The sequence below is a fragment of the Coptis chinensis genome, chromosome 9 (genome assembly GCF_015680905.1).
Source record: "Coptis chinensis isolate HL-2020 chromosome 9, ASM1568090v1, whole genome shotgun sequence".
Classification (NCBI taxonomy): Eukaryota; Viridiplantae; Streptophyta; class Magnoliopsida; order Ranunculales; family Ranunculaceae; genus Coptis; species Coptis chinensis.
In genome coordinates, this window is record NC_141464.1 from 5,072,888 (window position 1) to 5,090,241 (window position 17,354).

At 32.7% G+C, this 17,354-nt stretch overlaps 1 protein-coding gene and 1 long non-coding RNA gene across 2 annotated transcripts; one reads left to right on the forward strand and one right to left on the reverse strand.

Moving 5' to 3' along the window:
- Positions 1–766: 766 nt before the first annotated feature.
- On the forward strand, positions 767–1,954 carry LOC147474505 (uncharacterized). Its single transcript, XR_015209555.1, has 4 exons — positions 767–975; positions 1,062–1,179; positions 1,250–1,417; positions 1,514–1,954. It is a non-coding gene; the product is annotated as an uncharacterized LOC147474505 (long non-coding RNA).
- Positions 1,955–3,158: 1,204 nt separating this feature from the next.
- On the reverse strand, positions 3,159–3,926 carry LOC147474506 (uncharacterized). Its single transcript, XM_086585100.1, has 2 exons — positions 3,684–3,926; positions 3,159–3,610 (listed from the first exon to the last, which is right to left on the reverse strand). The coding sequence occupies exons 1-2, from the start codon at positions 3,924–3,926 to the stop codon at positions 3,176–3,178; spliced, it is 678 nt and encodes a 225-aa protein (XP_086441226.1). The 3' UTR covers positions 3,159–3,175.
- Between the last annotated feature and the right edge of the window lie 13,428 nt (positions 3,927–17,354).

Consider the following 17,354-nt stretch of genomic DNA (forward strand, 5'->3'; position numbering starts at 1 on the left):
CAGGATTAAATTTACAAGAGATCATAATCATGGATAAGAAGTGAGTTAAACATTGATATCTTTAGTTAACAAATCAAACATATTGTTGTAACTCAATGAAGTCTACCCAACTTTTAGCGGAAATAACAATTGCTTTGTGGGGTGAATATCGGCAAATCAATTCCAGAAGACATTATAACAAAACATAATGTTATCATTATAGCCACTTTCTTTGAATGCAAAAGATTATCAAGGTACATATACATTTATATCGTTGACAATTTATGTTGGTATCAAATATCAATTAATATCAAATTTATATTCCACCTGAAATTCTATCCATTAAAAAAAGGTTTTAATACAGTTTTTATTGTAGGCAAAATTACACTTTCATCTCTTAGCGGGACAAAAATCTATCTGGAAATTGATGTTGTTCTTTGAATACAAACGGGACAAATTATATATATATATATATATATATATATATATATATATATATATATATATATATATATATATATATATATATATATATATATATATATATATTTTTTAGTAAAAAAATTAACATCGACTATATTCGTTAACACTATAAATATATTTGTTACATTGGGTTCAATTTTCTTTTACTAAATTGCTATGCGTATTTATGTAACTGCAATTCATTAACATTTTTCCTATTCCCATTATGATCCACGTTTTTTATTTCTTGGGTACATACTAGCTTCGAGATACATACATTTCCGTAGAGGTTGAGGGTTCTCTGAAAAATTTCGAAGAAGAACTACTTAGAAATAGAAGAATTACCATAGTTAAATTAAAGGAGCTTGGAAGAGATGAAGCACAACACGGATCAAGCTATACCTGCTCTGCCATAGTAGACAAGGTATACAGTGTTAATTGGTTCTACAATTGCTGCAGACGTTGTAAGATAACTATCCCACAAATTGACTTTGAGAAACCTTGTACCATGTGTAAGGTGGACACAGAAAAAAGGTTGGTAAAATTAAACTAACGTATTTAACCTGTTTTTCCTTAAAGTATTCAACTCCCTCATTTACCACATTCTAATTTCAAAGTAGGTATAAACTTCGAATGTGTGTGAATGATTTCTCCGATATCACCACTTTTGTCGCTTTCAACAAGCATGCCGAAGCCTTGCTTATGAAGTCGGTCGAAGAATTAGACATAATCCAAAAGGTAAGTTACTTCACAATTCATTAATACATCTTTTGAATATAAGTTGAAACATTTCTTATACAAAATACAGAAAAATGGTCCGGATGCAGTTTCCAAAGAACTCCAAAAAATTGAAGGAAGATCTTTCATCTTCCAAGTTCAAATCAACGGCTTCAGTGCCAAGGAAACTTTTGAATCATTTACCATCGACAAAGTTTACCCTGAAGAAACAGACTTAGATAGTCAAGTGGTTGGCAAGGTGAAGTTATGCTTTTATTTATTTATTTTTTATTTTTTCCCTTCCAAAAAAATTTATGTAAATGCTTTAACAATTATACATTTTTAACTAACATAGGGTAATGAGCTCACAATTGGTGAAATGGTTCGCAAAGATGTTTTAGCCAAGGAAAACAACGCTGAAATACAACCATCCAAAAAAAAAAAAAAAAAAATCAAAAGAACATAATACTAGGTAAATGAACAACGCACACATTTGTGTGGCATTATTTAAATATTCATTTCCTTTATTTGCTACCTAGGAAATATAACAACGTTAATTGTTTTTGTTCTACAATGCAGGAGACATCCATGTATGAAGAGTTAACTGTGTTACATCTCTATCTTTAATTTTTCAAAAGTCAACTGCAAAATAGAAAACGAGATGCTACGACGCCTACTCCATCCCACGCTAGGTCCATCTAATAAATGTTGTTGATTTGACTCTGTTCAAGTCATGTGGCTCGGAGTGTTATAATAATATTTATGTACATATGTCTATTTTTAAATAATTTGCTACTTGAAGCAAATCTAGCAACCTTTCCACTTGAGCTTTCTATCAATAAAATATACTTATCAAAATATTATAAAAAATATAAATGATCTATATTATGCCTCCATCCGATCCTTTTTTTGTTCCATTTCAAATTCTTACTTGCAACCATATTCCAATATTTCAAAATCTTCGTGATTCTACGGATTTTAAAAAACAAAATTACGAAACTTATTCCATTATATTACAAGAACATTATGAAATTTAGATTTATTGACACACTATCTGTAATTACTTAATTTCACAAAGCTCGAAATATTAGGTGGCATTTCAAAGCGGTTTCTCAAAATAACTAACTAACTACTTTACGACCAAAATGCATGGTAACTATCTTTGTAATAGTATTACACTTTGTGGGTGTACATATTATGCGATATCATCTTCATGTCTGCTTGCTTCTCCCCGATTATAACACTATATACTATTTTATTTTCTCAACAAAACATATATAAAATATATATATATATATTATATATATAGTTATTAAATCTTGATACACTGTTTAAAAGTTGGCTTATGACAAATCATGTTTTGAGAATTAACATGTATTTTTTTTTTTTTTTTTCAATATTTTTTAATAGAGATGTTTTAAATTCCTCCCAAGCATCCCTTGACTTCCTCAAGAATCATCCCTTCGACTTTAAAAGTTGACTTTCCCGCTTGATTAAGTTAAAGAAAACTACTTGGATGGTAATTCCTATCTTATTATTGCAAACTTTATTTTTTTTTTTAAATTTAAAAGGATGCAAAATTTTAACCAATAAAAAAAAAACAAAAATTATAGTTTAGTCTTGACTTAGCATACAATGAGGTCCATTTGTTGGTGAGAAAAAACCACGCATTAAAAAAAAGTAATTTTGATTATTTAACAAGTGTAATTCATAATATAGAAAATATCAATTGAAAAAAAAAAATGTCCATTTATCAACAAGTTGAAAAAAACAAAATTGGTAACTTATCGATTAAGCATATAAAAAAAAAGTCAGAAACAACTCGCATTATGCCTACCATACTTCAATATTATAAAATAACACAATATATATATATATATATATATATATATATATATATATATATATATATATATATATATATATAAAAAAAAAAACATATATATCAATATATGTATACCAACTACGAACATAATTTTAAACAATATTTTCCATTTGCAATCAGTGGGGCCAAGCCTTAAGGAGCCTCCCACATATCCTCCCTGTTCAACTGCAATCGTACTATTTTCTCTTCTAAACTACATATCGTTGTCTCCAACATGTCAATCTGTTCTTCATTTCGCTGGCGATTTCCATCGGACCATCGGAAATCAAACTCTTGGGCCTCTATCAGATCCTTCAGAGTCATCTGATCTTCCTCTAGCTCCTCAAAACGCAAATGATACTGAGTAAGAACTCTTTCTATCTGAACTATATGTTGCTTTGTCTCTTCCAAACCGGTGACTGCACCCTTCTGTGTTGCTGCTCCCTCAGTTTCTTTCTTAACACTGCTGACAACATGGGTTCCAATATCCAGCCTTTCATCGTCAGCTACTAAACTAACAATCCGACCACTCTGTACGTCTAAATATTCTTGATACTGACGTGCCACATTATCAAGAAGTAATTGAACCTATATAAAACATTTGACTTTATAAATCTAACAAAAAAATAACTAAATAAAATTAAAAAAAAAAAAGCCTTACAGAAGTTAATCCATTTTGAACATTTGTAATTCGCAAAATGACATCATCATTGTTTCCTTCCCGAACAGCCCCATCTCTAGAACTAAGTGACGACCATTCCTGACTTTTGTTTGGTTCTGAGACACTTGTACTGCTTAGACAATCCCGGCCGGTAGCATGGACACGTTTAACGTGTGTTAAAGACTCTTCCATAGCCTTGCGCTTCATATGCTCCTCAGCAGCTTCACCCTTGCCTTCTCCCATAAAAAAAAAAAAGCAAAGCCATCAAACAATTATATAGCAGTTTAATGTCTCTTTCTCCCTTTGTCTCTTCCAACTTTTTTTTAAACGTTTTTTCCTACTGAGGGTTATTTTAAACATATTTTAAAAATCTTATGTATAAAAGTCATGGTATAACTCTTAAACTTGACAATTAACATGCCTAACATAAAATAGCCCAACATAGCCTATTTAAAGAAGAAGCAATAAAAAAAAATACACTTTGAACTATAGTTTTTTTCCATATCTCCTGCTCCTAACCTCTTACACATCCTTCAACTCAGGCCCTTTCTCTCTTTTTCATATTATAATCGGTTAAAGAACTCTTTAACATTTTATTTTTCGTATATACCCTTCCATTACCTTAACGTAACCATCGGCCCCATTATATGTTTTTCTTTTGCCCTTCTTATTTGGCTCCTTCTTAGTCATCTTTGTGAAACAGTATTTCATCATATATAGTAATAAGAAATGTTTAAACAAAAAAAAATTATATATATTAGAAAAAACAAAAGAAAAACAATCACCAGCTGTTAAAGACCAAGAAGAGAATATATGTATGTCTAAGGAAACTCACAAGTTTCTTAAAGAATCTGTGTGTTTTTAAAATAAAAGCAAAAGGCAGAGAAAAACATAATTTTTAAAATAAATTAAATGAAAAATCTACAAAACCACTATATATACTCCATTACATATCATTAAGTTGAGCAGTTCTCTTTTACAAACCAATTGACCCAATAGAATGGGTACAACAAAGGAACTACAGTTACTTAGAATATTGAATAACACCCAACTCCCAAAACATTTAATTAGATAAGGCCCACCACTGTTACACATAATATCTGCTGACACATTTTCAAACCCGAGTTCCAATGTTGTCTGCCACATTAAAAAAAAAAAAAAAAACATACAGAAATCATTGCGATGGGCTCGAGGATTACATCATTGTCAGAGTGAACCCTATTCGCAAAATAGTCAAAAATGATCCTACATTAATTATAAATAAAAAAATTACGTATAGGTCCCATCAATTACAATTCCTTTTAACATACATCTTACTATACTGTAATTTTAAAAAATATAAAACCTGTATTAAGACATACAAGTATGGACATGTGATTACTTTTAAAAGACAATACAAGCTCCACTATAAAATTTACCAAACATCATTTCATCATCATAAGAGCTATTCATTGTACTAAAAAAAGTATTTTTTTTTTCTTTATAAAAGATGCATGAAGTATTTGATAACTTTAGAGTCCTTCCATTTATGCAAACAAAAATAAATTGTCCATAAATCCAAAGCAAACTGCTGTGAGTTATAAAGAGTGTATGAAAATTCATGCTACTTCAATTCGTAAATATGCTAATGATGTTTGTTGCCTATATATACATATGACTTCACTTAGTACAACTGTTCTAAATGAAAAGGTACTAATTTGTTTATATATATCACCAACTGTTAAAGACAAAGAAGGGAATATTTATATGTTTAAAGAAACTTGCAAGGTTCTTAAAGAATCTTTGTGGTTTTTAAAGTAAAAGAAAAAAAAAAACACAATTTTTTAAATAAATAAAATGAAACTCTAGAAAACAACTATATATACTCCATCGCATATGATTAGGTTGAGCAGTTCACCTTTGCAAACCAATTGGCCCAATTAAATGGGTTCAATAACGGCATTACAGTTACTATGACCACTTTGTAAGGCCCAACTTCCAAAACATTGATGAGATAATGCCCACTTCTGTTACCCATAATATCTTCTGACACTTTTTCAAACCCGAGTTCCAAAGTTGTCTGCCACATTAAAAAAAAATAAAAAACATACAGAAGTCGTTGCGAGGGGCTCGAGGATTACATCATTGTTAAAGTTAACCCCATTGGCAAAATAGTTAAAAAAATCACTACATTTATCATTAAATAAAAACATTATGCATGGGTCCACTTAATGACAATTACTTTTTGCGTACATACTACTGTACTATTATTTTAAAAACATAAAACCTATATTGAAACATACAAGTATGTACATGTCATTACTTTGAAAATACTATACAAGCTCCACTATAAAATTTGTAAATATCATTGCATCATCATAAGAGCTTTTCATTGTCCTAAAAAAAAGTTTTTTTTCTTTAGAAAAGATGTAGGAAGCATTTGAAAACGTAAGAGTTCTTTCATTTATTCAAACAAAAACCGAATCAAACAAAAATAAATCGTACATAAATCCAAAGCAAACTGGTGTGAGTTATAGAGTGTATGAAAAATCATGCTGCTTCAATTGGTGGATATGCTAATGATGGTTGTTGCCAATATATCATATGACTTCACTTAGCGCAACTGTTGTGAATAAACATTTATCACTTAAATGTGCAGCCTGTGGGTGTCATCGGAATTTTCATCAGCAGAAGTTTTTTGGTCCGAGTAAAGTTAATCAAAATCGATTGTCAGATGTACCTGGTAATCATATGGGAAAAGAAATTTGTATTAGTGGTGGTTCTAAGAGTGTCAAGAGTAAGAGATTTAGAAGCAAATTTACATAAGCTCAGCAGAAGCAGATGACAGAGTTTGCTAACAGATTAGGTTGGAAAACAAAGAAAAGTGATCTTTGTTGCCATTAGGGCTTTTTTTGTTTGAAGAATGCAGTTGAGATAAATGTTTTTAAAGTGTGGATATATAATAACAAAAGCAAAAGGTGAAGCATAACCAACGATTAACCCTACACCTCTTATTGCAGTTGCAGCATCAATATTAAACCTACTATGTTGATCTCTTCTACTAACAAAAAAAAAAAACTAAAACTGTTTGATTTTTCCAATTTGTTTTATATTTTTTTTGTAAACTTTTTCATATTAAATATTGCAACTCAAACTGAAAGTTATTTAATATCTAATTTCACACCAGAGAAAAATCCCCACCATAACCGTTGACTCCACAAGTTTCTATTTTCTTAAGTTTACCAATTAAGAAAACATTTACGATTAAGTTATTGGATAATCATATATGATTGGATTTTAACAGCCGTATTAATTTTAATTACCTTGATGTAAGCACTTAATACTTAATTGTTTTCTTAGTATTGTCAAACTTATCATGATTTAATTCCTTTTTTCTATGTTTTATTGTTATAATTTTTTAAATCCATTTTCTTGCTTATTCAATCACAGTTAACAACTTCACTTTTATTTTGGGGGTTTTTTTTTGTTCTTTTAACAATTTTTAAAATTTTATATCATGTCATAGACTATAGTTAAAGTTAGTTTACTCTGATGATGTATTGCATACTACTTAATACTAATTTAATCTTTGTATAATGTGTCAATAACTTATAATGCGTTATGTTTGTTTTAATGCAGAAGTGATAACAAAGAAATCAACCTCAATGAGACTATTGCAAGCGTTTCTTCTACAACAATACCTTGCTTTATTGAAAAGGTTAGTCGATAGACCCTTTCCCTGTGTTTTTTACCGCCGGACATGTAACTCATTGTGCTCTCAAATTGATTGCTACATATTAGATTCATGATATTTTTATAGCACGAAGAATACACTTACAGTTAGTTATGAATTTGTTGAACTGTCTTTTGTTTTACTTTTTGTTATTAACTTGCTGCCAGGAACTGCTCCACAATACTCCACAATATATAATTCCTACGTTGCCGATGACAAATGCTTAGTGAGATTTCCTTTATGTCGTTACAACTGTGATGGTCGTTGATGTCTTCCACAGCATAGATTATCATTACCTTAATGTATAGTTTGAAGAGTTAGTTCTATCTACTATTCGAATTTATGCCATTGACATCAAATTACTCAAATCGATAGTGGTCAAACTGTTTTGACCATTTGTAGATTTGTTTTGTAATTTAAGAAAAATAGTTGAGCTCATTGTCTGAGGTTTTTAAAGTTTTCTATAAATTTTTTTTTCTATGCAGAAATGTATATGTTATTCCCTCAATCTGGTACATACAAAAACGTACATTAGAATGAAATAATAAAGAATTTGCAAATTGCTTGATTGAGATAACTTACGACTCTTGAATAAATTAGCGCCTCACATTACACGCATATCACGTGGTTTAAAACTAGATTATGGAAGTAACCTCCTCTATCTACTTGACAAACCAAATTTTCCTTTACACCCACCTATGCTTCTAAATATCAATTAAAAAAAATTACAGATCCCCCACCATTTTAATTATGTTTTCATATTTTAATATTTCTTTGCCACTATAAAAAACGCACCCTTTTATTTTTCTACAAACAATAATTATATTCCTCATCCAGTCTCATTAGTCTTCCTCATAGCAAACCTTAGTTCTCAATGGCTCCAAACAGGCAGATAAGCCCTATCTCACCCCCGATCCAAATAGATTACTTCGCTGAAGATGTCCTGTAGAACACAGTTGATCCCATGGAAGGGATCCATATTCTTCACGAGTGTATCAAAGCAATGTATGCTTGGCAAGGATTTATGCATGAACAGTTAATAGATTTACAACAACGTATCATAGTGTTTGATGAAGAACAAGAACACTTTTTGGAGAACTACTCGCAGTTCTTAGAGAACCACTCACAAATTTTGGAGAGCCAAAGACAAATTTTCGAGCACCAAGGAGCCCTTCAGCAACAAATTCTCCAACATATAGAACAACTTCACACTATTGTTACAACTTTTCTTCCACATCCTCCCCGTTATAATTGTCCACCTGGCCCTTCATAATCTAATCATACCTCAGAGTAAAAGTTCCCAGTTGTTTTCTTTAAGATTCTTATTGTATGTGTAATATTGAAGTTATGCCACATTTTCATAGTGTGCATTTATGTTTTTGAATATTGTCTGTAATATATATAAATATGTCAGAACTAAATAAAAACTTTTATTTAACACTTACATAGTCCTTCAAAAAATACATATAGCACTGACATTACATCTTACATGAAAAAAACCTCACATAGGATAATCAATATGACAACAACACTCATAACCACAAACATCACAACTGACAACATGGGTAATGTTCTTTTCATTTGGCAACATTGGTTGGTTACAAGCAGTAAATTGCATCTCTTTACTAAAACATCCAATCCAATCACATTTAAGCCACCTTTCAACAACTTTTCTTGACCGATCCCAACATTTAACCAAATACATAACACCTCTGCAGTTTTCCTCCCTACATCTTCGATTAAGGTAAGGGCAAATTTGAGCCGTGTGGCCTTCTTGCTCACACAGTTGGCAAATCTAGATAAAAAATAACCAAAAAAACTAAGATCAGAATTTAATCCATATCATGATGTTGTCTATAATGATTGACTCCATTCAGTTGTTAGGTCAATTAAGATTTGTGCCTAATTTAATAACAAAAGAGTTATAAAAATGAAGTTTTAAATGAAGTTGTCTAAAATACCTTCGGTGCTTAAAATATTTGAATAGAAGCTCCATCCATTTCTGTTAAACTTATCAACCTAAGAGAAAGCGTCTGCCACACAAAAAAAAAATATAAAGAAATAACTGCTAAGAAAAGTTGTGGTTACCCTTTTATAATGCATTTAAAAGAAATGAAAAGTTCTTTATTTCTGCTCCATGGATGAATATGTAGCTATTTGACACGTCTCATGAAATATAGTTGAATCTAAACTGTCCAATTATATTATTATACTATGTGGACATATAACATACATTAGGTCAACCACCCTTAATATCCAACATCCCATCAGCTTTACGTAAGTAGATTTAATCTAAAGCGTTTCCTTCAAAATTTTTATATTAAGTTTTCGCACGATATATTAAACAGTTCGCACGCACTTAGACAAAAAAGAACGGGTCCCTTTGTCTCCAACTGATGGACTAACTTTTACATATTAACCTTATCTCTTTCTTTTATGATTTCTTAAGAAAGCGACTCAACAACAGTATTCATCTCTCTCGCATCTCCTAGATTCCAACCACCAACCCCCCTAAGGTAATTCTTCTCTTAAAACTTTTACTCTTATTTTAATCATTTTTTTCCTTAAATGTATTATCCTTCTGTTCCGTTGTCTTCTTCACACATTTTCCATTTCAGGTCATCATGACCTTTGATTTTTTTTGACTTAATAGTGACCTGATTTAAAGGATAAAGCTACAAAAAAAAATTAAAAAAAAACAGACATTGTAATTTAGAAAATAATAATTTTCATAATAACCATAATAATACTAATTATTATAACAATAACAAATCAGATGACTTATTTGTTCTAGTCGTTTAATGTAATATCTTTTATAACATTCTGAAATCATCGTAATTAATATATTGAAACACGATGTAACCAATATAGATATCTGTGGTATATCTTTGCCATGTTGAGCCATTTTAACAACACAACATATATTATTTTTTAATATATATTTAAATAAATTTGATTTTCTATACATTCTTTCCAATACTATTTTGTTTTTTTTAAAAGATAACCATATATAGTTGAAATATGTACAACTTCTTCTAATATATATCATGACAAAGTTATATAAATTTGTACTGGTCAAGAAAAAAAATAGTCAATCTTTGATTAAAAAAACAATTTTAAAGTTTTTTTAAAAAAAAAACCAAAACCTTCAATATATCTACCAAGTTATTATCACTCGCGGGACTCAAATTTACGTGCCAATGGGAAATATGTTGAATTTGTTCCAACCACTTAATGTAATTCATTTTCTTACAATTCAAACTGCTTATTATATAATGTTATTTGCTGATTCTTTTATTTGTTATACTTCATAATTGTTCGTATTGTCATCAGACTAACATATGATTAATTTATTTAACTGTTGGTAAATTTTTTATCTTCAACAACAATTACAACCATGAGCAACACATTTGATATTGATGAAAGCGAGCTTGGAGATGCAGTCAAAGTTTTAATGTTAACAGTAATTATTTGTGTTTTACTACTACTATGGAAAACGGCTTTAGGGGTCTAGCCCTAAACAAATATATGGTAATTGTTTAACGTATAAATGTTTTAAATTCAATAAAAACATTTAACCATGTTATTATATTTTATAGTCAATATGTTTTGTTATTGAAATAACTGCTTCTTTCATAAGACCCCTTTTTACAATTTCCATATTAAATGCATTAATAGGACACATGTATGTAATAATTACTGCTATCAGGGAATCCAATGCATTTGTTATCACATTTCCTTTAGAAAGTCTTTTTTAACATCCACGTGCAGGGCACGTGCACTAATGCTAGTACATATAAATGGTACTGTTTTGCATGGTTATCTGTCTTTCTACATATAAGTGTCTATTGTTGCATGTTTAGTATTTCTCTACGTATAAGTACACGTCCTTGTATAATACTTCGATTTTGTCAAGAAAGAGGAGAACATTCCAACGAGAGTTAAAATATGAGTTGGATAAGTTGTTTCTAAACCCTATGGGGTGAAGCTGCTCTCTATATGACACTCACAATCTCATTGAGTATTGTCGAAATCGAATTATTATGCAATACAAAAGTCGTATTTTAGTTTATGCATAATACGTTGCATGTTTAGTTTTAGTATTGTCGTATTTATCTGCGTAAGTATACTATATTCGCATACTAATGTATTTATATACGTATGAGTGATTCAAATTTGCGTGTTACTGTTGATATACGTCTATGTAATATCGATTTACAAATTAAATACATATACCTATTCTTGATGTATATTTGCATGTACGTATCGAAGTATTTATCGATGATACAACCTTGCCTATTCGTATAGTTATATGTATGAGTAGAGTATCTTCACATGCTACTGCATCTAGTATTGTTTGAGTAGATCGTATTTGCATGCTTGTACTTTCACCCTTGTATAAATCTTAAAAAAAAAAAAAAATAAGAACGACCTTGCATAAATTTTAATTCCATAAATCTTAATCATATTCCAACGGTGTCTAGGAAACTTGAAAGATTGAGGTTACTTAATTAGAACCGTGCTTGCATGGAAATCCTCCCTCATATCTCTCTTGTAACCTGGCCGTTGGTTTATGCACACGTATTCCTCGCTTCACTGCTACATTAGCAGCAGCTTAGGCCTACGTTGTTCAACTCTAATACTTCAAGAGAATCGTAAAACTCAAGTAATTATAAGTTCCTTTTGTAAATTAGATCTAATTTTATACTTGCATGAGATTACAGTTTGGTTCCATTAAAGAATTTGAACATACCTATAGTTGAAAAAAATACGATCGGCAATTGCGTAAGTTCTCACCTAAAACTTGTTCTTCTTCTGTTAATTACCTTCATTAAGATCCTTCGTCGCCATTAACTTCTGTCATTATGGCCGACGATCCTTCACCAGCTGAGAAGCCCCTGTCGGATTTCTATACTGCATTACAGGAAGGACCTTCTTCCTGCATCAAACTTGAGGACATTGTCGGTGATTTTTGAATTCCGCCAAACATTTTTAGTTTGTTACCTGTGTATCATGGTTTGGATCACGAAAAACCATACAATCATCTTCGTAGGCTTCAACAAGTAGCCACAACATTTCACCATCCAGCTGTCTCTAAGGAACAACTCTTGTTGCGGCTGTTTCCATTCACTTTAGCGGAAAAAGCGTTAATTTGGCTAGCAGGACAACAGCCACAATCCATAGATACATGGAATAAACTTGTTCAAGCTTTCATGCTTCAATTTTACACTCAAAAGAAAACTACTTAAATGCTTCAGAAAATTCAATTCTTTCGTCAAAATCCTCATGAATCCTTTACGAAAGCATGGAGTCGCTTTACTGATCTTCTTTTAGAATGTCCTGATCACCAACTAGACAAAGCCGTCCTTGTCCGTTCCTTCTTTAATGGACTTTCTGATCATCAAAAAGAAACTCTTGATATAGTGAACGGCGGTTGCTTCATGGACAAAGGAGCTACTAAAGCATATACTTTTCTTGAAAAACAAGCGAAAAAAGGTACACACTGGGGTAACACTGAATCGTCTAGGTCATCAAAGGATACTGTTACAAAAGCTACATCTATTTTTGAGGTAAAACCCGATCTGAATTAAAAATTTGATAGAATCCCTAACTAAAAAGTAGATGCCCTTGCGGTTCAAGTAAAGCGATAAACTACCAAAACAGGTTATGAATGTTGACACCTCCCATGTGTTCTTTGTCTTAGTCGACCATCGATGCATATTGTCCCTTGTTATATGCTTCCTCTACTCAACCATCGGAGGAGGCATGTGCATTCAACATTCTAATGCACCTTGGAGACAACATCCGAATTTGGCTTGGGCCAAAATAACTAACAACGGTGGGGCTCTCTCGGGTTTAAGCTAATCCACCAGTTCGACCAACCAACAACTTTATTCCTTACCACCAAGGAAATAATCAGCAATACCAACAAAGTCAGAATCAATTTCAAAATAATTCTGATGCTAACTATCAAACCAACCGCAGCCTTGTTCCAGCCAATCCAAATCCCAACTATAATCAACAACTTCTCAGCAATAATCGTGATCTAGTATCTGTTGCACAACCTGCGCCACTCGTTACAGATAGGACAAACGAGACTTTCTTAGCTTACATGAACCAACAATCTCAAATTTTAACGTCTATCCAACAATTATTTCAACAATTGGTGCAAGAAAAGAGTCAGAAAGGCGTGTTTCCTGGACAAGTAGTTCCAAACCCTAAGCCAGCAAACACTGCCTTTGAACTCACCAATGCACCTGGTACAAGTACTCCCAAACAAGGTGAGGTGCATGCAATCACTACTCTTCGATCTGGAAAAACTGTAGACAATCAAATACGTATGCCAGATGATCATCCAAAGGAATCCGACGGTTCCAATGAATCTATTTCCAATAATGAACCTACGGAGGATTCACCAAATACAACAAAGTCAACATCTCAAAATTTAGGAAACAAGCTAGTCGACCCCTTTGCCAAATTTCGCCCTAAGGCACCGTTTCCTGCACGCTTGGCAAAGAATAAACCTGATGAGAATTTTGATAAAATTCGAGAGACTTTTTAGAATTTGACAATCAACTTACCTTTTCTCGATGCCTTAAAGCTATTGCCAAAACATGCAAAATTTCTGAAAGATATGTGCACCACAAAAAGGAGAACTAATGTTCCTCAACAAGCATTCCTCACCGAACAGTTTCCATCCATTACCGAACACAATGATATAGTCAAATACAAGGACCCAGGTAAACCAACAGTTCCATGCACCTTAGGTGACAAATATATAGCTACTGCGCTACCAGACCTAGGAGCTAGTGTGAACTTACTTCCATATTACTTATTTAAACAACTAGATCTTCATGAGTTGAAACCAACCACCATGACTCTACAGTTAGCCGATAGTTCCATTAAGTATCCAAAAGGAATTGTGGAAAACGTCCTTGTAAAAGTCCAAGACTTTTTCTATCCTGTAGACTTTGTTATTTTAGATATAGAAGTTGCATGTGATTCCATTCCTATCATCTTAGGACGTCCTTTCCTAGCAACTGCTAATACTCTTATTAACTGTAGGGATGGTTCCATGACCATGTCCTTCGGAAATCTTTCGATCGAGGTAAATGTGTTCAAGATGATGAAACAAATTCCAGAGCTTGACATTGATAGTGAGGTGAGCGGGGTTGGCTTGACATTGTGCAAGAGTATTTAACAAACACTTTTCCTGAAGATGAAGTATACCAATTTCTTTCCTTTAGCGATTCTGAATTTGAGGACTATGATTATACACAAGAAGTAAACGAGTTATTAGAGTCAATACCATTATTTGACCCTACGACCGTGATGTCCAGCGATTTGGATGAACATCAATCTATTTACTTCATCGAAGATGACTTTCCTCAAGAATCTTTAATACCCACTCCACCCTCCCCTGACTTAAAACCTCTTCCTTCAGAATTAAAATACGTACATCTTGATCCAGATAGTAGTCATCCAATTATTATATCATCTCAATTGATTGATGATCAAGAATCCTATTTAATAGATGTCATTCAACAACACCGTTCTGCTATTGGATGGTCCCTCGATGACATTAAGGGCATTGACCTTAGTGTATGCACCCATCGCATACATCTTGAAGAAAATGCTAAGATATCGCGTGAACCGCAGCGTCGTCTCCATGAAAGATGTGGTACAGGAGGAAGTTTTAAGATTACTTGATGCAGATATTATTTACCCTATCTCCGATAATGTTTGGGTGAGTCCAGTACATGTTGTTCCAAAGAAATCTGGCATTACAGTTGTGTGCAATGATAAAGCTGAATGTATCTCCGCTCGTATTCTAGTGAAATGGCGAATATGCATTGACTATTGCAAACTTAATGCAGTCACTCGTAAGGATCACTTTCCACTGCCCTTCATCGATCAGATGCTTGAACGGTTAGCCAGTCATGCATATTACTATTTTCTTGATGGTTATTCAGGATATTTTTAGATAGTCATAGATCCTGCTGATAAAGAAAAGACTACGTTCACCTGTCCTTTTGGTACATTTGCATATAAACGAATGCCTTTCGGCCTTTGCAATGCACCTGGTACTTTCCAACGCTGCATGCTTCACATTTTTAGTGATATGGTTGAACGTTTTATGGAAGTATTTATGGATGACTTCTCAATATATGGAGATTCTTTTGATAGCTGTCTATCAAATCTTGAAAAGGTCTTTACACGTTGTGAAGAGAAAAACCTTGTTCTTAATTGGGAAAAATGCCATTTCATGGTTACAAAAGGAATAGTTTTTGGACATATTGTTTCAAAAGACGGAATCGAAGTCGACAAAGCTAAGATAGAAAAAATTGCTTCACTTCCTATACCAAAAATAGTTAAGCAATATTCGCATTTTTAGGACCACGAGGGTTTCTATAGGAGATTTATTCAAGATTTCTCAAAGGTTGCTCGACCTTTAACCAATCTCTTGCTTAAAGATGCCGTTTTTTACTTCAGTTTCAATTGCAAACAAGCTTTTGAGACTTTAAAATCCGCCTTAACTACCCCCCATAATTCAACCACCTGATTGGTCTAAACCTTTCGAATTAATGTGTGACCCGAGCGACTATGCTATTGGAGCTATACTAGGGCAACACCGAAGATAAAGCCAATTGTCATTTTACTGTGAGTAAAACCCTTAATGAAGCTCAACGTAACTATACCACCACGAGAAAGAGTTTCGCCGTTGTATATGCCTTGGATAAGTTTTCGATCCTTACCTAGTGGGTTCTTCTACAATTCTCTACACTGACCATGCGGTAAACCGATTTACCTATTAGCGAAAAAGATGCAAAACAAAGGTTAATCCAATGGATTCTCATACGCAAGAATTTACTCTAGAAATTAGAGATAAAAAAGGTTGTGAAAATGTGGTTGCAGACCATTTATCAAGACTTGTCAGTGATGTTGATATTGATACCAAACCTATTTGTGATTCCTTTCCAGATGAACACTTATATTCCATTTTTTCGTCCCCTTGGTATGCTGACATAGAAAATTACTTAGTTACCGAGGAAGTCCCTTCATCTTGGTCTCGTAATGACCGAAAAAAGTTCTTATCCACTGTGAAATTTTGTTTCTGAGATGATCCCTACCTCTTCAAGTATTGTTCCGATCAACTAATCCATCATTGTATTCCCGACTAGGAACACAATGACGTGTTATCCTTCTTCCATGAACAATCTTATGGTGATCATTTTAGTGGTAAGAAAACAGCGGCCAAGGTTCTACAATGTGGATTTTAATAGCCAACACTGTTTAGAGATGCACATGAGCATTGCAAAGTATGCAACTATTGCCAGCAGCTAGGACGCATTACTCAACGCAATATGATGCCCTTAAATCCCATTTTAATTGTGGAAATCTTTGATGTATGGGGCATCGACTTCATGGGCCCTTTTTCAAATTCTCATGGTTTCCTTTACATACTGGTAGCAGTTGACTACGTGTCAAAATGGATTAAGGCATTGGCATGTCGTGCTAATGATCATAAAACGGTTGTTTTGTTCGTAAAGGAAAATATTTTCTCTCGATTTAGCGTTCCAAAAGCTATAATTAGTGATGGGGAAAAACATTTTTGTAATACATTTTTTGAATCATTAGTAAAGAAATATGGAGTCACGCACAAAGTGGCAACTCCGTATCATCCTCAAACCAGTGGCCAAGTAGAAGTCTCTAATAGAGAGATCAAATCCATTTTGGAAAAAACTGTTAATCCATCTAGAAAAGACTGGTCTCTACGATTATCTGATGCCTTGTGAGCATACATAACAACTTTTAAGACAATTGAATACTAGAAAAATTGTCCTCCCCATAAACTAGAAAAATCCACTCTTGTCCAATGTTTCTTCAAAGGCCTTCTCCCAGAACACAAAGTAACCCTCGACATCATGAGTAATGGTAATTTTTTGGATAGAGGTGCA